The sequence below is a fragment of the Artemia franciscana genome, chromosome 17, assembly GCF_032884065.1.
Source record: "Artemia franciscana chromosome 17, ASM3288406v1, whole genome shotgun sequence".
NCBI lineage: Eukaryota > Metazoa > Arthropoda > Branchiopoda > Anostraca > Artemiidae > Artemia > Artemia franciscana.
The window spans coordinates 28712378-28734874 of NC_088879.1; the positions used below are offsets into that span (position 1 = coordinate 28712378).

The 22497-nt window shown below is 34.2% G+C and overlaps 1 protein-coding gene across 4 annotated transcripts in view; it reads left to right on the forward strand.

Annotated features, from left to right (window-relative positions):
* The window catches only part of LOC136038110 (uncharacterized), a 59066-nt gene extending 37650 nt beyond the window's left edge, over window positions 1–21416 (forward strand). For 2 of the 4 annotated variants that reach the window (XM_065721128.1, XM_065721127.1), the window contains exons 6-11: window positions 774–929; window positions 3789–3979; window positions 7178–7467; window positions 11043–11268; window positions 14428–14602; window positions 20949–21172. In XM_065721128.1, coding sequence (XP_065577200.1) covers window positions 774–929; window positions 3789–3979; window positions 7178–7467; window positions 11043–11268; window positions 14428–14602; window positions 20949–21119 — 1209 coding nt within the window. In that variant the 3' untranslated portion in view covers window positions 21120–21172. The other 2 variants (XM_065721125.1, XM_065721126.1) reach the window with 2 other exon arrangements.
* Window positions 21417–22497: the final 1081 nt, after the last annotated feature.

Here is a 22497-nt window from a genome sequence, read left to right on the forward strand (position 1 = left end):
ACTTTCTCTTTAAGATAAACACTTTTTCTCTTTTAAATAAACACTTTCTCTTTAAGTGTTTATACTACTATATATCTTGTGATGCGGATGGGTTATGAATAAATATTATTATTATTTGGGCAAGTGGAAATTCACACAGTCGTATAATAAATAATACTAGTTTTCAAAGAATAATATTATTCTTTGAAAACTTGGGAAATTGTGAATCTAATTTTTTAAGGTAAAAAACCTTCATATGCAGTTCTGTAGTTTCTGGTAGTCAGGAATACCAACTTTGAAAAAATAAATGTAGGTAAAAAATGAGCAAAAAATCAGCTAAAAATATCTGGCACCATACATCTTAAGAATGTGTAGCTTTCCTTTGGGTAGGTGTAGTTATCGTTGGGAATCAACTGACTGCTATTATTTGAACTTTTACGGACGAAAAGCGTTGTCAAATTCAGCTAAGTAATTTTATCTTTTTTTTTTTGCACGACATAATGTGGCAACGCTGACAAAAATTTGGTACTATTTTAAACACTATAATTTTGAAACAACCAACAAAAAATGTTAGAAAATCACGGTTTTCAGGCTTTATAGGAATGGTATAGAGTATTATTGTATGTATATTTCATTATGAATAAGTCTTATCGGGTATGAACATACTCAGATAGATTTTGGTAGGCTACTTTAAGGTTCATAGTTCTGCTTTTATTTTCTTCTAGGAACTAATTAACCACAGCTATTGTTAAAAAAGCTATATCTTGTCTGTCAAAATGTTTTTTTCTTTTTAGTTTAGAAGAGAGTTTCACGAAAAGAATGATTCTCGTTTAGAAAAACTTGAAAGAAGTCTTGAAAAGCTTGAATTGGTCTCTATCACCAAGGAAATTCAACCTGCTGTAACCTCGGAAGTCCTACAAGACCTAACAAAAGAGATGAAAAGACCAAAGGTAAATAATTTCGCTTTATTATTATTATTTTTTTTTCTTATAGTTTAGAATATTCTTACTCTTAATTTTATTTTTATTCCTATTTTTTGTTAATTTAATTCTTTGTTAATTCATTCTTAGTAAAGCTCGGCATTAATTTGGTATTTATGACTTAGTTCCTCTAGGATAATAGTTTTGCACTAGTTTTATACTGGTATAATAGTTTTATCATAGGTAAAAATACCAACGGTAATTTTAAGATGGTACGAAAACTTTTATCATTTGTAGCTTACTGTAATTACCGTGCCAATGGTAATTTTAAGCTGGTACGAAAACTTGCAAGCATTGGTGCATACACTTTAACAGCAATAAGTAACTTTCAATTTCCCTTCTAGTGAACATCTGGAATTATCCAGGGGAAACATGGGTGGGAATTATCCGGAGGGAGAGGGATTTTTCGCAGAGAAAGACACTGGAGAGGAGGGAATACCCCGTCTCCTGGAAATCACATGATGGTAAGACGGTCATCCTTATTGATTATGTTATTTGAAACCGAAGACTGGCAGGATCAATTCAAAATGCTAGGGTAAATAGGAGTGAGCTGTTGAGTACTGTAGATGGAAGATTGAAAACTGGTGAAATCCGTTTTTACAACTGTAGATACTAGGCCTTATCTCTAAGAGTACTGTAGATGGAAGATTGAAAACTGGTGTAATCTGTTTTTAAAACTGTAGATACTAGGCCTCATCTCCAAGAGTACTGTAGAAGGAAGATTGAAAACTGGTGTAATCCGTTTTTACAACTGTAGATACTAGGCCTTATCTCTAAGAGTACTCTAGATGGCAGATTGAAAACTGGTGAAATCCGTTTTTACAACTGTAGATACTACGCCTTATCTCTAAGAGTACTGTAGATGGAAGATTGAAAACTGGTGTAATCCGTTTTTACAACTGTAGATACTAGGCCTTATCTCCAAGAGTACTGTAGATGGAAGATTTCCGAGTTCGCCTTTGAAAATGACCTATAATGTATTTACAAACCGTATGTATAAAGATTATCTATTTTATGTAAATAAAAAATTTGTTTTTATTTGAATATTTAGGTCAAAGAAGACTGCAACTATGATGGCGTTATCAAGACGAATTGACAAAAGCCTATGAAAATGATCAGGAGCTTTGGATTGAGCCATCAAACGCATCTACGACGTTGCAGTTGTCTGCTAGTTCTGCTAAAAAGCAGATACTTTGTAAATAAAATACGAAACTCACTGTGGAATTTACCTCCGCTCCGTCATTTCCCTGATTTTCCTCATTTTTCAAGATAGGGGAGAGGGGGGGGGGTCTCAAAACCTCAACTGAAGGTTGTTCAACCGTAAATGTTATACTAGTGCCCTTTTTATGGTTTTCAACCTTTCAACTCCAGAAATGGCACCAAAAATACCATCTTAGGTGCCATATGATACTTTACGACTAATTGACAAACACACGTGCTGTGATCAATATTTTTGGAATGAACCCTTAGTACATCTCTACAATGCTGCAGTTGCCTGCCAATCAGCAGAGAATTTATGAAACTTTGTAGGGGGCTGGGAGGAGAAGCATACGAGAGGGGGGTTGTAACCTCCGGTAAATGGTTTTTGACTATTGGTCGTACAATTTTTAAGTTTTCTGGCCTTTCCACTCGAGAAAGAGCACTGACAGTGCCATTTTTGGTGCCATATGGCACTTAAGCATTATAGTGACGATTCGGAAAAGTACGTAGATATGAGTACTAGCTTTTAAACGAGCCATAGACATTATTCCATGATGTTGCCTTAGTCTGTTAGCCTTGGTAGAAAAAAAGAAAAATCAGGGATACCCATGCAAATAAGTGAAGTGATTTTCCTTGTTCAAGGTTGGGGACTAATTCTCCTGTAGGGGGGTTTTGACTATGTTAGTTCCATTGGTACACTTCTCATTTTGAGGGATTTCAAGCTCCGTAAAATTTCATTTTGGCCATCGATTTTCACTATTAAGATAAACTTAAATAATAGTTTATAATCTGGAATCAGCTTTAAATGGCAAACTTTTTCTTCTGACCAAACAGTTTTCTTTTTCAAAACCTGTTTTTAAGCATCCCTTTACTATTGGATGTGATTAGTTCTTACAAAATGACTTACCAGTTATCTGTTTGTTTCATAAATAAAATATCAAAATAATTCTATGGAAAATGTAAGTAATTAAAAAATTCCCAGTTATATTCATTTAAAATTTTAGCAGAGGATACCTGACAATTTTTTAAATCCTAAATCTTTAATTTTAGTGGAGGGGTCAGAAAGAGGAGGGGGTTTTGGAAAAGGTAGCTGAGGTGTTTATCGCTCAATTTTCTAGTTAATTTGTTTTTGTTTTTATTTTCATTTGTCCGCATCATTAGAAACAGGGGTGTTAGTTGGGGGATGGGAGCAGTTGTAACGCTTTTTATCAATTTTTGGAACTTTATAGGGAACTGAACGAGATTTTTTCTCCAAAAGCATTTTATGCACACTAAAACACTTTATTTAGAAACTTTAACCGAGTAAAAAAATATTTAGCTTTATTTTATCGATTTTTTAAATAATCTGTTAATTTTATCTTAAATAACAGATTATTGGCGTGAATTAAAATAAATTAAATAAACTAAAATCAAACTAGCCTAGTGTATTTAAACTGAAGTTACCAACAACTAATATTTATTAATTCGTGATAACTATTATTTATTGATATTGATTGTTTCGCTCATTAGATAAATTCGTAATCAGTATCATTTACTTATTGCATTTAGCTGGCTACTGATTTTCCAATCTCTAAAGTTTCACCAAAATTTGAAATATATTTAAAAAAAATAAATTATTCTTTGTTGAAGGAGCGCCACGCAGATAAATTAGCAGCTATCGGTCACAAACTGACGAAGTATGAAGAAAAATTGGCAAGAAAAGAGAAAAAACATCGTGATCATCACGTTAGAAAGGTCGAAAAAGATGTCAAAAAGATGGAAAAAATTGCCAAAAAAGTAGAGAGAAGCGAGAAGAAGCATGCAAAGAAACACTCCCCTAGGTAATTATTTTCTTGATTGTCATTTAAATGAGTGTTTTTTTTTTTTCAGATCCACAATCAAGAGTGTATCTAGGAGTCTTATTCGGGCGGGGTTCCATTCATCTGGCTCACCTACAAAGGAATCTATTGAATAGGTTTTACTAAATAAATAATTTTTCAGTAAAATTGTTTAAATTCTGTTTAATTTTACTTTTTTTATTAGAGACAGTTTTTTAACAGTCTTACCTATCAATATTTGTAACGTGAACACGTAATATTTGTAACGTGAATGTTATATTTGAATGGCCAATTGGGTGGGGCCAAATATGCGCAAAATACACTGTTTGTATTAAAAACTTTCAATGGGCCCATATGTTCCCAATGTTTCCTTATAAGGTATACCCCAAAATCCAGGGGGGGGGGAGAATGCCCCCTTTCCTCTCTTCCAATTGACGCCCATGCGAGGAGCATTGCTCGAAGCGCGCGTAGGAAGAAAAATTATAAAAAAAAACCGTAAAAGAAACTTGAAATTTGTTTCAGGGGGTGGTGTGAAGAGGAGTGACAGCTTTAATTTGCGATTTTTAATTTTCAATTGTGATTCATTATTTTGTGATTATCTTTTTAGTTTTTCATGTTGGTTTAATATTTTTGGAATCTTGCGCAAATGTGTTTTTTTTTGTTTTTTTTTTAAGTTTAATTTTTCAACCCAATCCTCCAGTTTCTAGATATAGACCCTGTTTCTAGATTTCAACCCTTAACCGGAAAGTTACAGCCAGATTCATCCTATAGCCATAAGAAGAAACAGGGTAGACTTACCGACACTTTTGACTTACCGAAACCGTTAATTTAACAAAATTATTGATTTAACAGAATTGTCGATTTACCAAAACTGTTGATTTGATAAAATTGTAGACTTGCCACAGCTGTAGACTTACTAAAACTATTGCCTTACCAAAACTGTAGATTTGACGAAGCTGTTGACTTACCAAAACAAAACTTTCGTAAATACATTTGTTTCAAAGACTTACAACTTAATCTTCAGCTAACTATTCTTATGATGCATGAAGCCCCGTTGACTAGTGTGAATAATTTTTTTGCCATAGTCATTTTGGACCAATCAGGACTGCTTATAATAGACGATGTAAAATTGTGATTGTTAGGTAATGTTTATACAATGGCAGTTACGTCTAGCTAAGCATTTATGTGAGTTGGACTTCAGCCAAACTACCTATCAAAAAATAAAATCCATGGTAACGAATTATTTAATGCTAAAAGATAATACATTAGTTAAAATAATATATTGCCTTTTGAAAATAAATATAATTTGTTTATTTACTATATGATAATATTGGAAAATAAGTGAGTCACAAATGCAAAGAGGCACAAAAAAACTATTTTAAGCGCTATTATTTCAAGGTCGACATCATAAGGTATGTGAAAAACGTAAAGAAATAAACTCAATGGTAAATATTCCAAGATCAAATGTTTAATTAGTTTAGTGATTAATTTATTTATTAATATTTGATTAAAGGAAGAAAAGGTTGTTTGGAACGAATTTAGGCAGATGAAACAGAACCTCCAGTTAGGGTTGCCACCCCTAGTGACTTATCACTATTTTTGTGACTTATTGCCTAAACAAAAATAAAAATCATTAAATCAGCACATAAATCGCTAGATTATTGAAGAAAATTACTATATCAGCTAAAAAACACTAAACTCTAGTGATTTTTTGTCGCCTGCTGGCAACCCTGCCTCCAGCAATAGGGGAAAACAGTTATAGATAGATAGATAAGTGTATTTTAAAGCCAAATATACAGCCATGAACACAGTACAATAACATAAACGAAAGGCACAAATACCATAAAGTTGGTTCAGCGATCATCATAACACACTTAAATGAAACTGCATTAACTTGATACTAGTACTTAATACTTGAAAAAAAAACGGTCATTGAAAAGAACATATAACACTCGGAAAAATACATAAATAAAACATTACATTTACTTTATACTGAGATTTTTTTCCTTATTTTAATTTATTTTTTTTTTTATTTAACAAAATTTCAAGATACCAGATATATGAAATCTGCACAAAAAAGAGCAAACACCAAAGAAACTCACTTGTTACGAACTTATGAAACAACTTTATTAGGTTTAGGTTTCATTCCCGTTTTTTTTTTCGTATGGCATTTGCTTCTTTTCTCATCTTTTTTGCTTATTTTTTCTGTTGTTTTTTCCATTTTCAAGTAAGAAGTTGTAGAGAGTGAAGGCTGCGCAGCGTGAAAAAGTAGATTTTCATCGTTGATTAAAAACACAGAAAACTTCAAATAAAACTGTATATTTGACAAAGGTTGTCTATAATACATTAGTATTAAAGCTGAAATTCCTTTTAGAGTCATAACATTGTTCAGTGTTACTATATTCTGGATTTATTAGAAGCCAGTCTGCACAAAGTAAAACCAAGTTAGCTCGGGGAAAATCATGGCGGGTTGATTAGGCTAGTGGACTTTAGACTGGTAAGCTTAGACGGGCAAGAGTGGTCCATATCTGGATCAATATCTGGAGTCAAGGGGCATGGGCTATATAGTAGTTTTTCTCCAAATTATTAGGAGGGAGTAACTCCCCCCCCCTATTCCCTCCTGAAACGGCGCCCTTTTTTTTAGGTCAAACAAAGTTCCCAAAAGTTTGATAGGGTAGGTTATTTTTCTTTTCGACACTAGCATCAGTTTCCACTCACAAGTCTATAACGCTTTTTGGTAACTAGATAACTTGTTGGTAACTGGTGCTCTTCAGGTTGATTAGCCTAGTGGACTTTAGACTGGTAAGCTTAGACGGGCAAGAGGGGTCCATATCCGGATCAGTATCCGGAGTCAAGGGACATGGGCTATATAACAGTTTATTCTCTATAGTATCGGGAGGGACAACTAGCCCCCCCCCTGAAACGATGCCCTTTTTTAGGTCAAACAAAGTCACCAAAAAGTTGATAGGGTAAGTTATTTTTCTTTCGTCGCAAAAAAATTAAATTGCCTCAATAATTTGTCAATTTTCATATCCGTTACCTTTTTACGAGTCGGAAAACATTTCTTTTTTTTGGGGGGAAGGGGTCAACCCCTCCATCTGGATACGACTTTGGGTAGGTGATATTACTTTTCGACACTAGCGCCAGTTTCCGCTCTCAGGAGTTTCGAATGCTCTTTGGTAACTGATTTAAATATCCTAGATGTACTGAACTCCCTGATGAAAAGCGCCAACGCACCAGTGACGAAGCTAGTGACCGCTCTTATTACGTAAGGGTATGTATGTCCGGGTCTGAAGACGAACGCTTAGAAAATCAGTTTGGCTCCTATAAAACTAAAGGCTATACAAGTTCTGATGACGAAGGCGTAAAGGACGAACTAAAAGGCAATCCTGTTGCAAAAGGCGACTACCCCTATTGTTATGAAACTTCATCTGATGATGGTGAAATTGTCGATGTTGTTGCTGAAGGTGTGAAGAAAATTACCATTGACAGTAAGTTAATTTAAAGAAAATTACCATTGACAGCATTGAAATTAGTGTTGACAGTAAGTTAATTGAAAAGAAATTACCATTGAAGTGTTGAAATTACTGCTAAAAGTAATGCCATTTTGAGGGTATCGCTACGTCCTGTGCACGTTTTGTTGAAACATTTAATTGAGTCAATGAAGGGAAAAAACTAAGTTTGTGTTATTTGTTTTAATCACAAATATAATAAGAAAAGTAAAACTAAATTTTTTGTTGAAAAAAAATATAAAAGAAATATAATTAAATTTGGGTAAATCCACTAACACAAACGTAATTTATTTCACTAACACACTTTATTCTTTTCTATCGCCACTGCCAACAACTCAAAATTCACTTAAAAATGTTCCATCCCTCTAAGGTATCGCTTCTTAATGACCATACCTTACCATGAAATTACCATCACCAAAAACCTACCATTAAATTAACTTTGACTGTAGGTGATGAGTTAAAGATATCATAAATTTTGGGAATAAATTATTGTTTCTTACGCATATTTTTAATTTAAAAAACCGACTATATGATTGTGACGACTATTATGACGTCATAAAAAAAATAATAAAAAAAAGAAAAAAAATAGTTCTTTGTTTTGGCACCCACTAAACAAGAACTGTTAAAAAAAACAAGACGTTTTTCAAAAACCCTCACTCACCTCACCACCCAAGTGTGGCGGTTTACGGTTGTGAGTTTTATCTGTTATTTCACTATTTTATTGAAGTTACGTTAAGAATTATTTTTCACAATTAAAATTTTCATAATGAAATCTTTGACATCGATCTTTCACTTCACGTTGTGCCATTCACATTTACATAGTGACCATTCACATTTTACGTAGTTCCATTCACATTTGCAGTGACCATTCACATTTTACGTAGTGCCATTCATATTTACGTAGTGACCATTCACGTTTTACGGAGTGCCATTCAAATTTACATAGTTATCGTTCACATTTTACGTTTGTTCATTCACATTTTCGTAAGTGACCATTCACATTTTACATAGTGCCATTCACATTTGCGCAGTGACCATTCACATTTTACATAGTGCCATCCACATTTACGTAGTTTGCGTAATGCCATTCACATTTTACAGAGTGCCATTCAAATTTACATAGTTATCGTTCACATCTTACGAAGGTTCATTCACATTTTCGTAAGTGACCATTCACATTTTATATAGTGCTACTCACATTTGCGCAGTGACCATTCACATTTTACGTAGTGCCATTCACATTTACGTAGTTTACGTAGTGCCATTCGCATTTACGTAGTGACCATTCACGTTTTACGGAGTGCCATTCAAATTTATATAGTTATCGTTCACATTTTACGTTTGTTCATTCACATTTTCGTAAGTGACCATTCACATTTTACATAGTGCCATTCACATTTGCGCAGTGACCATTCACATTTTACATAGTGTCATCCACATTTACGTAGTTTGCGTAGTGCCATTCACATTTTACAGAATGCCATTCAAATTTACATAGTTATTGTTCACATTTTACGTAGGTTCATTCACATTTTCGTAAGTGACCATTCACATTTTACATAGTGCTACTCACATTTGAGCAGCGATCATTCACATTTTACATAGTGCCATTCACATTTGCGCAGTGACCATTCACATTTTACATAGTGCCATCCACATTTACGTAGTTTGCGTAGTGCCATTCACATTTTACAGAGTGCCATTCAAATTTACATAGTTGTTGTTCACATTTTACGTAGGTTCATTCACATTTTCGTAAGTGACCATTCACATTTTACATAGTGCTACTCACATTTGAGCAGTGATCATTCACATTTTACATAGTGCCATTCACATTTGCGCAGTGACCATTCACATTTTACATAGTGCCATCCACATTTACGTAGTTTGCGTAGTGCCATTCACATTTTACAGAGTGCCATTCAAATTTACATAGTTATTGTTCACATTTTACGTAGGTTCATTCACATTTTCGTAAGTGACCATTCACATTTTACATAGTGCTACTCACATTTGAGCAGTGATCATTCACATTTTACATAGTGCCATTCACATTTGCGCAGTGACCATTCACATTTTACATAGTGCCATCCACATTTACGTAGTTTGCGTAGTGCCATTCACATTTTACAGAGTGCCATTCAAATTTACATAGTTATCGTTCACATTTTACGTAGGTTCATTCACATTTTCGTAAGTGACCATTCACATTTTACATAGTGCTACTCACATTTGTGCAGTGACCATTCACATTTTACATAGTGCCATTCACATTTACGTAGTTCGCGTAGTGCCATTCACATTTTACGGAGTGCCATTCAAATTTACATAGTTATCGTTCACGTTTTACGTAGGTTCATTCACATTTTCGTAAGTGACCATTCACATTTTACATAGTGCCATTCACATTTGCGCAGTGATAATTCACATTTTACATAGTGCCATCCACATTTTACGGAGTGCCATTCAAATTTACGTAGTTATCGTTCATATTTTACGTAGTGTGATTTACATTTTCTTAAGTGACCATTCACATTTATGTAGTGCTATAATGACGTAAAAATCCTTCAAACCCTCTTAATCCTAGTCTAAAATCATCACGATTGTCATATGCTAAGTATTTGAAAACCTAATGTAGGTTGAAAATGAAGATTCAAGCTATGATCGAGTGTGCTTTCTAGGAAAAGTTTTTTTGTTTAATTTCCTAAATTTGCTGATTGCTTATCCTATATTCCCTTTTGGCTGCTTCTATATTGCCTTTTCTATAGCATAACATAAACTTACACAACGTATAATCGTATTTAGTACTCGAGTCTGCTTGGCACTGCATACGTTGAGGACAAAATTTGCTCCGTAAGAGTAGATAGCGTAACATAAAGTCTTTGAGTTATAATAGTGTGAAAGGCATGGACGCATCTAGAGCAAAATCTTGGGGGGGGGGGACAATGTGACAAGGGTGCCAATAAGCAAAATCTTGGGGGGGGGGACAATGTGACAAGGGTGCCAATAAGCAAAATCTTGGGAAGATGTTACAAGGGCGCCAATAGTGACCAATGTTTTTTTAAATGTTAGAAAAACAGAAAAAAACAATGAATGAGGGAGCCAGAAAAATCTTGGGGGGTCCCCTGCCCCCTCCCCTGGATCCGCCAGTGGTGAAAGGATCTGTGACTGAATGGTGTAAATTCATGAACATTTAGGGGAGGGGAAATCTATTTTTCAAGTCAAGGGGGGGGGAATTTGTTGGTTTTCAATTTTTATTTAATGAAAATACCGGAAGAGGTATTTTTAATGAAAATATGCTTCGAAAAGGTGTTTCAAGATCTATGAGGGGGAGAAAAATCTGCCCCCCTCCTAATTGATGCAATTGCTAAAATTAGTGATGAAGAACCGTTACTCTACATTTGCTAGTTATGTACTGTGTTTTTAATTACTATAGAGCTACTAATTGCCTGAGTTTTTCTTGCTTTCCCATTTTTTTTTTCTTTTTATGTTCTTTGTATTGTTTCGGCTTTCTTTTCTTGATTCTTTCTTCTTCTTTTTTCTCATATTCTCAGATGCTAAATCTGCTGAATCACAGCCGTTATTGGCGGAGCCACAGGTTCAGAAAGAATCAGTAACTCCTATTTTGGTTGATATCAGTGACGCGCCAGAAGAGATAATTTCCCTTCCTCCCGAATTTACAAGGCATCCTGCGCCCTACGCTATGTTGAACAATATAGTTCGTGCTGAACGTGAGAATCTTGAAGCGAAATCGAGCAGCGAATCTACTGGAACTCAACCGTAAGTAATATGGCACAATGAGTTGAATTTCTGAAATGACCTGAATTATAGATTTAGAGGATTTTCATCTTATACCCTTTAACGAGCAATAATTGTATATTTATTTTTTCTCAAAATAACACGATTTTTTTTTTTACTAACATATTATGGCGTTAAAATACGATCTAGATAAGACACGACTTCGCCAAGTCGTTTTCTCCTCCCATGCCCATAGTAACCTTTTATTTTACTTCTTTATGCCTATATTCACGGTGCCTAGTACTCAAAGGTATCTAATATGCCACTATTGTTTTACCTCGTTCCGAAACTTCGTGGTTTTAAATGTCTTTTTAAGGAGTCAACAGAAGGATTAGCAGGATTATCATCCGCAGGAAGATCGTTTCAGATAGAAGTGCAACGCCGGATAAAGCTGTCCCTCAAGTGCTCGGCTCTTGGCCTGTCTTCTTTTAGATAATTGGACCGAGTTTTGTGCTTTCGTGTCCGGTTTGACGGCTGGACAAAAGGGGTGGGGGTACAATGTGCGAGAGTCTGAGGTAGGCGAATTTATGTACCTGCAGAAAACAGCCATGGACACTGCATAAAACCTTTCATTTAGAGACTTAAGCCATCTGTTGAGGCGCAGCCCGCCCTATGTGCCCTATTCCAGATGTTCTAGAGTGGTACCAACGTCGTTTTCGGAGCACCAGCATATATCGGGCATCCATATTCAACTGTGGGTCTAATGTAGGACTTGTAGGTTGGGATAATCGAGCGGGATGGAAGAAGGTTTTTACTGCAAATAGTAACTCCCAGCTTTTTTTGTGCAGGAGATTCTCGTCCGATCAAGGTGGTTATTCCAAAAGAAATTGGTTGAGAAATGAATCCTGAATAGACGAAACTCCTCGACTCTCTGTATAGTTTCATTTTTGAAAATGAATCTGGGATGTTCACGTGGCACCTTTGATTGGTGCCATGTGTAAGACCACTTTTCAATTTCAAAAAGATCCATCTGTTGCGAAAGGGAGGCTTTTGTTGGGTCTTCGTGTTTTCGAACGACTGGTTGTGTCGTGGTATCGTCGGCAAAGTGATGCAAAGGGCTTGTGAGGTTGTCTCCCATTTCCCTTATGTAGATGAAGAAAATCGTAGATCCCAAGGCACTGCCCTGAGAAACCCCTGCTTTCACTGAATATTTGCGGGAAATAAATCCGTCGACGACAACCCACAGTGAGCGATCAAAAAGAAAGCTCTCAATCACTTTTAACAGTCAACCACGAACACCGTTTGCATGAAGTTTCTTTAGCAGGCCACGGTGTTATACTCTGTCGAAAGCTTTCCTAAACCCTTAAATTAGATACCATAAAAGTATAAAGTACTGTCAAAATGAAGTTTAACAGTCAGATAACGGCGAGTGAAAATTAATCATATCATTTCTGTTCTTAAAGGTTACGATATGAATTGATTTTGCAGAGTATTTTTACGATTGTATATTGATATATACTACGGAGTAGTATACAACATTAAATACGTAGGCTGCCTCTGGAACAAGCCCCCCCCCTCTCTCAGACATGTAGGCACATCGACTCTTTAAGGTCAATCTAACCTTGCAGGTGGACAGAATAGGCAAATTAAACCTTAAAAATGATCTAAAGTGATATGCAACTTAAAATATTACTACTCTGGACGATATTTTTATGTGAAGTAAGTTTTTTTCATTTGCATAGTTTGGCGGCAACAATTTACTAATTGACTAGGTAAAAATAACGTCTAAACTTAGAAAAATTGCACAAAAAGGTTATTTCTTATGTGAATCAGGGTATGTGGGGATTGCACTTCTGCAAGAGGGGGGGGGTTTACACTCGACACCATTTTTATTTCTAAAATTCACTTCACCGAGTGATGCTTGGTTTGTGAAACTACCTAAAATATAGGTAGCGCTAAAAATAGCGCTAGGTCCATTTTGGATGCCTTCATTCTTCGGACTAAGTTCTCAGTTCTCTTGTCTAGAACTGTCAAGAGCTCTAAACGTCAGCAATACATTTCCATGTATTCTATTATATCTGTTTATTCTTTTACATTCTATTCTATCTTGTTAATCCGATACAATGAAATACTAAATATTCTATGTATCTATTTTGTTCTATTTATTTATTAACATAAAAATGTAGTTCAAAGAAGAAGGAAGAATACAGAAAAAAAATGAGAAAGCTAAAATAAGAAAAAAAAATGAGACTAATTGTTCCATACAGTGGGATAAAAAACTCAATATAACCTTCAAATGTTCCAATTCTGTAATCGACAGCTGAGTTAACGTCAACTTAACGTTGAAAGTTCAGCTGACACATTAATACCTTAATTAAGCTAATTAATCTAATACCCTAATTAATGCTTGCAGTTTAATCACTTAATTAACCTACACTAAAGTAAAAATATTTAATTCCTTTAAAAAGTAAAAGTTTTGTTAGTTAGTTTAAAAAGAGAAAACATCGAATTTGATAGTTTGATAATTTATGACTTATTTGAGCTCCAGTCTAACTTAAGATCTGTTAAGGAAAAGGGCAGGATCGCTCTCCTATAAATGTCAATAAGAAGATCCAGTGCTTGTTCCGTGCAGTTTTACTGTGGACACAGCTAATTCGATATTTGATATAAATATTTTCTGTCGAAAGGTACAAAAATGTTTCAAAGTACCCCGATACTAAAGGATTAAAAATATCTTAAATTAATTTAATGTCTAAAATAAGTGAAATACCTAAGAAACATAATAACTAATTACATATACCATAATAATGTATGTACGTATGAAGTAAATAAAAAATGAAGCAAATTAGTAAATAAAATATAATGTCTAAACTTAATGAATAAAATATTAAAAAATAAGCGTGTGCATCTTAAAATAAGACGCACACAAGTATGAGGTTGGCTTTTAATTTTTTTTTGTACCAGACAAATTCAATGCATTTTTGGCGCTCTTCCCATTAAATAGAGTTTGTTCATACAGTTTCTCCCATGAACTTTTAGAATTATAATTAAAATTCCCTTTTTGGCACCCTCCAGAATAATATTAACTGTCCTCCAGATTAGTTTTTCTCTTTTATTTGAATGCTGAAGCTCAAAATACCCCCCCCCCTTATTACATAACAAAGATATGATCTGCGACTTGATTTTATATCTCTCTTTCAGCACAAACAATCCGACTCCTTCAAACCCTACCGCTTCTGAACCTTCAAACACTTTGCCAGGACAATTTATTTTTGAAAATGTTGCAAAAATTGGTAATGCTGCTTTCCAAGGATTCCAACATCTCCGTCATCCTTGTTCAATGAGAATGCGACGACCAGGTCATCCCCAACCGACGGTATGTACAATTTGGATTCAGTCATTAAGCAAGGCAACTTTCTTGAATTTTTAATAGTTATCTATATGTTTTAATGAAAAACGGTGAAGCATTAGAGACTTGCAAATCTGTGTTGACCTCTGGTGGCTGTGGGCTTTAATGGTTTGTAGTAACAGTAGTAATGGTATTAAATAACGAAAAATTAAAAAAAGGTAAACAATTTTTTTTCGTTGTTGTTTTTTTGCATTTTTGCCAGTTTTAGTGCAACCATGTGATTTGTCGACTCAGAAGTCCGAATTCGGCCCTTTGTGGGCTTGTGATAGATGTTTTTTTGAGATAAATATATTATCTTATCTCACAAACTTAGCCACTGTTCAGTTTTCTAAATGCTCCCGCAAAATACACAAAGAAATTCATGGTGGTTTCACACTACACCGTCATCCCTCTTATGCTAGCATAACTTGCGACTACGTTGTGCTATGTAATTTTACGAAGCAAATTTTGTTCGTAACGAGGCAGTGCTTAGTAGACTCAAGTTCCAGTTCGAATTTAACATTTCGCAAGTTATTGTTATTTTATGGAAAAGTCGAGCATTACTGCAACAAAACAGAATTTCTGGATGAAGAATTAATAAATTTTGAAAATTATTTGTTTCCTAGAAAGTTTTCCTAGAAAGTGTCAGTGCTTGAACCTCCACTCTACGTTTTTAATTTTTAAATAATTTGCTTATAATGATTGTGATGATGTGTCTTATGAATTTTTCTATCAGCCTAATGTGAAAGGACCTGTTTAAATGCGAATTGTTATATTTAATGCGGCGTAATCTGTTACCGTAGTAACAGAAAAAAGAAAATTAAAAAAACATCTCTCTGTTTCTTTCAAAACTGAACAAAAAGGTTGAACATTTTTTCAACTCGGGAAAGGATAAAACTGGCTCTATATTGGGTAGTGGTGTCTACAGGGTCCCATGTTCGTGTGGAAAATTTTACATTGGTAGGACCCATCAACAACTGGCGGAACGACTGCAGAAACACAAAATTTCAGTAGATAAGTCCCTTAGATTTGAAAATAAAGATAACAACTTTGATTCTGCTTTAGCCCTCCATAATTTAAAAAATCCTGATTATTTAGTTGTTTTTTTTAAGAGGCAACTTTAATAGCCCAATTCATAATAATTTAATATTAAAAGATTCAATCAATATATTCATCCAGTCTAATTTAAGACAACCTGTCCACATATCAAACAGTTCGTGGTAACGAACTGTAGTAAGGAGCGACCCGGCTCAGTAGTAAACGAAACTCTAAAAAACGGAATTGTTTGATTCTAAACGGAAAAAAAACGGAATTTTCATGCTGATTTTAAATATATAAGTTTCATCAAATTTAGTCTTTGTCATCAAAAGTTACGAGCCTGAAAAAATGTGCCTTATTTTAGAAAATAGGGGAAAACACCCCCTAAAAGCCAGAGAATCTTAACGAAAATCACACCATCGCATTCGGCGTATCAGAGAACCCTATAGCAAAATTTTCAAGCTCCTATCTACAAAAATGTGGAATTTCGCATTTTTTGCCAGAAGACAAATCACGGGTGCGTGTTTATTTTTTCCAGGGGTCATCGTATCGACCAAGTGGTCCTAGAATGTCACAAGAAGGCTCATTCTAACGGAAATGAAAAGTTCTAGTGCCCTTTTTAAGTGACCAAAAAAATTGGAGGGCACCTAGGCCCCCTCCCACGCTCATTTTTTCTCCAAAGTCAACAGATCAAAATTTTGAGATAGCCATTTTGTTCCGCATAGTCAAAAACCATAATAACTATGTCTTTGGGAATGACTTACTCCCCCACAGTCCCTGGGGGAGGGGCTGCAAGTTACAAACTTCGACCAGTGTTTACATATAATAATGGTTATTGGGAAGTGTACAGTCGTTTTCAGGGGATTTTTTTTTTGGTTTTGGGGGTGGGGTTGAGGGGAGGGGGCTATGTGGGAGGATCTTTCCTTGGAAAAATATGTCATGGGGGACAGAAATTCAATGAAAAGGGCGCAGGATTTTCTAAAATTACTATAAAAAAAAACAATGAAAAAATAAACATGGAAAAGTTTTTTCAATTGAAAGTAAAGAGTAGCATTGAAACTTAAAACGAACAGAGATTATTACGCATATGAGGGGTTCTAAAAATACTTTAGCATAAAGAGCGAGGTATTTAGGAGGAGATAAATACCTCGCTCTTTATGCTATAGTATTTTTAGTAATTTCAACTATTTATTCTACGGCCTTTCTGATTCAGGGGTCATTCTTAAAGGATTGGGACAAAACTTACGATTTAATGTAAAGAACGAGGGTACAAACCCCCTCATTCTTAAGTTAATTCTTAAGTTACGTATATTTTTTACTAATAAAAAATTCGTTAAAAATTAAAATTTATAGTTGCCTTTTTATGTAACCGAAAAATTGCATGGCAACTAGGCCTCCTTCCCGATCCCTTATTTCTCAAAATCGTCTGATCAAAACTAAGAGAAAGTCATTTAGCCAAAAAAGGAATTAATATGCAAATTTCATTTTAATAATTTATGTGTGGAGAGCCAAAATCAAACATGAATTAATTCAAAAACGTTCAGAAATTACATAAAAAAACTAGTTTTTTTAACTGAAAGTAAGGAGCGACATTAAAACTTAAAACGAACAGAAATTACTCCGTATATGAAATGGATTGTCCCCTCCGCAATCCCTCGCTCTTTACGCTAAAGTTTGACTCTTTGCCACAATTCTGCTTTTTAAAACAATTAAAAGCTTTAGCGTAAAGAGCGAGGGATTGCGGAGGGGACAACCCATTTCATATACGGAGTAATTTCTGTTCGTTTTAAGTTTTAATGTTGCTCCTTACTTTCAGTTAAAAAAACTAGTTTTTTTATGTAATCTAATGAAAATCGATGTTGCAGATAGGTAAAATCTATTGCAAGCAACGAATATTTATCCAATTGGTGAATTGTCTCATTTATTTCTGGCTTCTTTTTTTTTTTTTTTTTTTTTTTTTAAGTATCTTTTCTCTTCTTATAGAGTTCACTTCAAAAGTTTAGATTTAGTTTACTTTTTTTTTTTATGAGCAATGAGGACAACTTGTTACCGAAGTAACAAGTTGTTACTACAACTTGTCGAAAATATTTCGACTATTCCTAGTCGAAATATTTGCTTATTTTTCGTCTTCAAATTTTGTAACTGGCTAAAAAAAATCCTCGTTTTTCTCACCTATTTGATTTTATTTTTTATTTAATATGTCCTTTCTCTTCTTTGTTTCATACGTCACGTATAGCCGAGCGGTCTTAGAATGTATTTTTGTTTTTTTGTTTTTTCCCTCCTTAAGTTACATCAGATATTACCTATTGGATGCAAGACAGAGTTTTTTTTCAAGTTGGCCTCATAAGCAAATACTGCCGAATATGTGTTTCTAAAAAAAAAAAAAATGAATACTAAAATAAAAAAGTAAAATGCACAAACTCAAAATGGGACAGCAAAAAAGTTGGTCAAATTAAGGGTTATTAGTTTTGTAATATGCTAAAATTATTACAGTTAATAAAAGTGAGTAGTTTCTGAGACCACACTGGTCTTAGTTAATTATTTTTTTTTCATTGTTATGACTTTTGTCAGCTTGACTGACTATAGAATAAACAGTTAAAAAATTTAGTCATCATCATTTTTCTATATATGTTTTTGAAGTTAAACAATTTTTTTTTTACTTTATATTACTAAAAATATCAATGTTTTGATGTTAATATAAAACTCTTTTCAAATACGTAATCCAGTAGAGCACTTGAACATTAAGATATAGCTTAGGTATCAATTCTGGGCCTGATTGTCGAAATTTAAAGACCAGACAAGCGTAGCGTTTTATTTAGGCCGTAATAGAGGCACAGGCTCAATTTCTGGTATGACCGGTTACTTGGTTTGGGACAAGGGTCAGTGGCGTGACTGTAAGCTCAGCCAAAGTCGACCCAGCTCTAAATAGGTACATGGAGAAATCTGGGAAAGGTAAGCAGGAAGGGTGTGTAAAAGTCCAGGATGGCTGGCTCCTAACCCCCTAGTTCACTTCCTGGCTGAAGGGCCATGAAACGGAGATGAGTACCGCTGATTTGGACGTTGAGGGTCTAGTGCCGTCATACTTACTTTACTTTCTTTACTTAATGTTTTAACGTTTAGCATATTCGTGGATAGTCTTTTTCAAGGTAAAAACAGCTGTACTTATTCAAAAGAAGTTTGTTTAATACCAGCTTTCAAACTAGGAATTCTTTCTCATTAATTCGCATTTGGTTTTATTATTTGTGCAGACTTACTGAAAGGGCTAGGTAGACGTAGCGTTCTCTTTCAGTGATTTAAGAGTGTGCACCTGCCAATGATAAGTTGGCCATATTCCAGAAAAGATGGCACACTCTTGGCAATTATTTTAAATTTATGAGACATGGATGCTCAACAAAGAAATTTGCTTCGCTAATGGAGCTTATAGCATATTCAGTGAAGTGGCAAGTAATTCCACAAATTAAATGTTGAAAATATTCCAACTCTCAAAAGGATCGAAATCTCACAAGCTTTAATATAAGGTCATTCTAGAAAACACTGAAAACGAATGTTAACTTAGAAAAAAGAAGTAGTTTAAAAGTTGAAGGAAAACACGTCTGTATTGAATATATGCGGGTGTTATTAGCTTAGAAAAGCTGCGTCTGTCCAGTTTTTAAGTTTGGCATAGTGAAACTGAATATTTTATACTTTTGAATTGGTCTTAGTGAAGCTGAATGTTTGAAATACAACCTTTTGTGGTTTTGAGTTACTGTTGAGTTTGAATCGGTAAAACTGAATATTTTGAATACTTGCTATGGAGTTTTGATATAACTGTTGATTTTGACTTAGTAAAATCGCGTGTTTTACATACTTACTATTGATGTTTTGAGTTTGGACACTACTGTTGAGTTATGCTCAGTACAAACTGAATATTTTAAGTGCTTACTATCGAAGTTCTGAGTTTAAAGGTCACTAGTAAGACTGAATATTTGAAAGACTCACTATTAAGGATTTAATTTTTGAGGCTACTGTTGAGTTTAACACAGTAAAACTGAAAACTTTTATGTTGGGCTTAGTGAAACTGAATATTTGAAGTACTAGCTGTTGAGGTTTTGAGTTATGAGTTACTTCGAGTTTGACCCAGTAAAACTGAATATTTTAAATCTTACTATAGAGGTTGAAGCTCATTCGGTCTCATTTAAGGCTTTTTTGTACTGTCCATTTGTTAAGCGCCAATATTTGCCAACAATTTTTTTAGATTGTGGAAACATTGTTTGGTGACAATTGTAAGTAATTCGGCGAGAACTAAAGAAAAACACAAGTTTAGGAAAAAATTCAGTTTTTCCTACTAAGTTTTCTAACAATCTTAGCTAGCAGTTTTTTGTAACTTTGTGGAAGCGTAGTTATTTGTAAAATATCGGGTTAAAGTATCTGGTAGAACAGAGGAAAAACGACTTTAATATAGTGATGGCTTAAACAAATGCCACTTGTTCTGTGAAACTGCCACCTTATTGATGGTACATTTGCCTTCTTAAAATATTTAAAGAAAGTGTTACATCTGTCATGCCCTTCTCGATTCATGCATTACTTAAAATTGTGTATTTGTCGGTCGATAGAAGACGAAAAAACATAAAAATGATTAAGAAACCAAGAACTAGTAGAAACGAACAAGCAACTAGTTAAACAAGTAAACTAACAAAACAAAAGTTAACTTAGGCCTATGCTAAACTACGTTGTATTTAAAAAGCTTCAAAATTTGTAAAAGCTTACATACCTCCTGAAGCTAAATATAATATTTGGAGGATGGAAAAAAATTAAACTGTAAACCATAACAATAAGTATATCTTTTATTTTAAAAGCGGGAGGGACTGGAGAAAGGGCCTAAAGTAAGAGACCAGTCGCGCGTTATGATGGAAAAAATAAAAAACTGGTAAATTTTTTTTGTGCTAAGCGGTTCAAAAGGTATATATATTTATATGTAATACATAGATGATACCGTGAATGTTTAAAATAGGTGAATGTCGGCATTCACCGGCTTATGTCCGAAGTACCTTTTATGTCCGAATTTAGCCAGCGCTGCCAGTCAACTTTTTCAGTTTTATGCAAGGTTTGATGGTGATTTATATCCTAAGTTTAACTTTTATCATCAAAGCTTGTATAAGACTGGAAAAGCTGATTTGCAAAGCTAATTGAATATAAGCAGACAAAAAGGAATTTTGAACATTCCCTGGTGAATTTCGACATTATCCGAATTTCAGACATTCACAGCAACATTTTTTAACACTAGTTCTAATTTTTTAACGGTGATTTGTTCTTTTAGGCTTCAACGACCCAAGCCCAACGTAATGTATCCCCAGCGATGGCAGTTCTCTTTGAAATGGGCTTCATTCACGAAGAGCTGAACAGCCTTCTGCTTGAAAGACATCGTAATGATATTGGGGCCACTGTTAGTGACCTAGTGAGAATTTATAGGGAGCAGGGACAAATGTAACGTTGAAATAAGGAAAAACAAATAAGGAGCAGGGACAAATGTAACCTTGAAATAAGGAAAAACAAATAAGGAGCAGGGACAAATGTAACGTTGAAATAAGGAAAAACAAATAAGTTGGCTGTCATGTGTTAAAGATTATTTAGGTCATCCAAATTTAAATTATAAGAAGACCAAGAATATAAAAAGAGTATATAAAAGAACGAAAGTAATAAAGAAAGAAAGTAAAAAGTAACCAAGTTAAGCGAAAGCATAAAAGAAAAAAGAATGTACAAGATGGAGAACATATAAACAAGAATAATAGGAGACAAAATTGCTGTTTGAGAGGGAAAAGTTGTTTTTAAGATTCATGTCTAAAGCAAAGATTATTTACTATATAATTTGTTTTGTCTGTATTTCTGAGCCAAGTACTAATCTTCAGCTCTGAAAATAATGGTCTAACGTTATAAAAGGGGTAGCTGAAGCGATTATTTCTCACTGTTCAATCGGTGTAGGCTGGAGATGCTTATAATATAGTCTACACTTTTTTTTGTTATTGCTGTTGTTCGACAGACCTGGTTGCTGTTATGTAATAAGACGGAAAAATCCTCCTTTTAAAAAAAAAAAAAAATTGGCAACCCTAGGGTAGTTTACATTTTAAAAAAAATTTCAGTTAGTTTATTACGCTAATCGCAACCACCTGAATAGGAAAAATATAAAGTTTAAAAATTACGTGTTAAATTTTTAAAAATTGACAAGCCCGGAAACGGAATTTCCCTGAAAATATTTGTTTATTAGTGTTTGAGCAGGATCAGTCTCGCTTTTTTTTCAACTAATTTTTCTGTTAGTATAAATCTAGTTATGAACTGTACAAACTTCAACTGTGGCCAATCTAGATGGGCTATTGCCCGCCTTGCTGGACCCTCTATTGGTTTCCACTTTGTAGTGCGAGATGAGATAATGAGAATATGGGCAATGAGAGGACCACTATTTGGCTTGTAATTTTTTGTCACTTTTTGAAACAAAATGTTTCTATATAATTTTTTTCATATTTTGACGTACATTTTTTGTATGTTTTACAGACATTCTTTGACATAGAATATTTGGTTTAAAGGTAAAGCTAAATATTGTGGTTGCTCCGTACATATTTTGTATATTGCAATGCTGCTTAATGTTAGTTGTTACCCAGTTTATTATGTCAAGCAGTGTTGACAGTTAAGTTGCCTAAAAACTCAAAAATGCCGGTCGAAACATTGTGACTGAAAGATTTATCTTCAATTCGTGTTTAACTTTGGAAGATATTTATAGGTTCTTTAAATCCAATGAAAATCTCCTAGTATTTTGCATAGATTGATTTGTTTTAAACAAAAACGACCTTTGACATTGTTTATGAATTAATCAT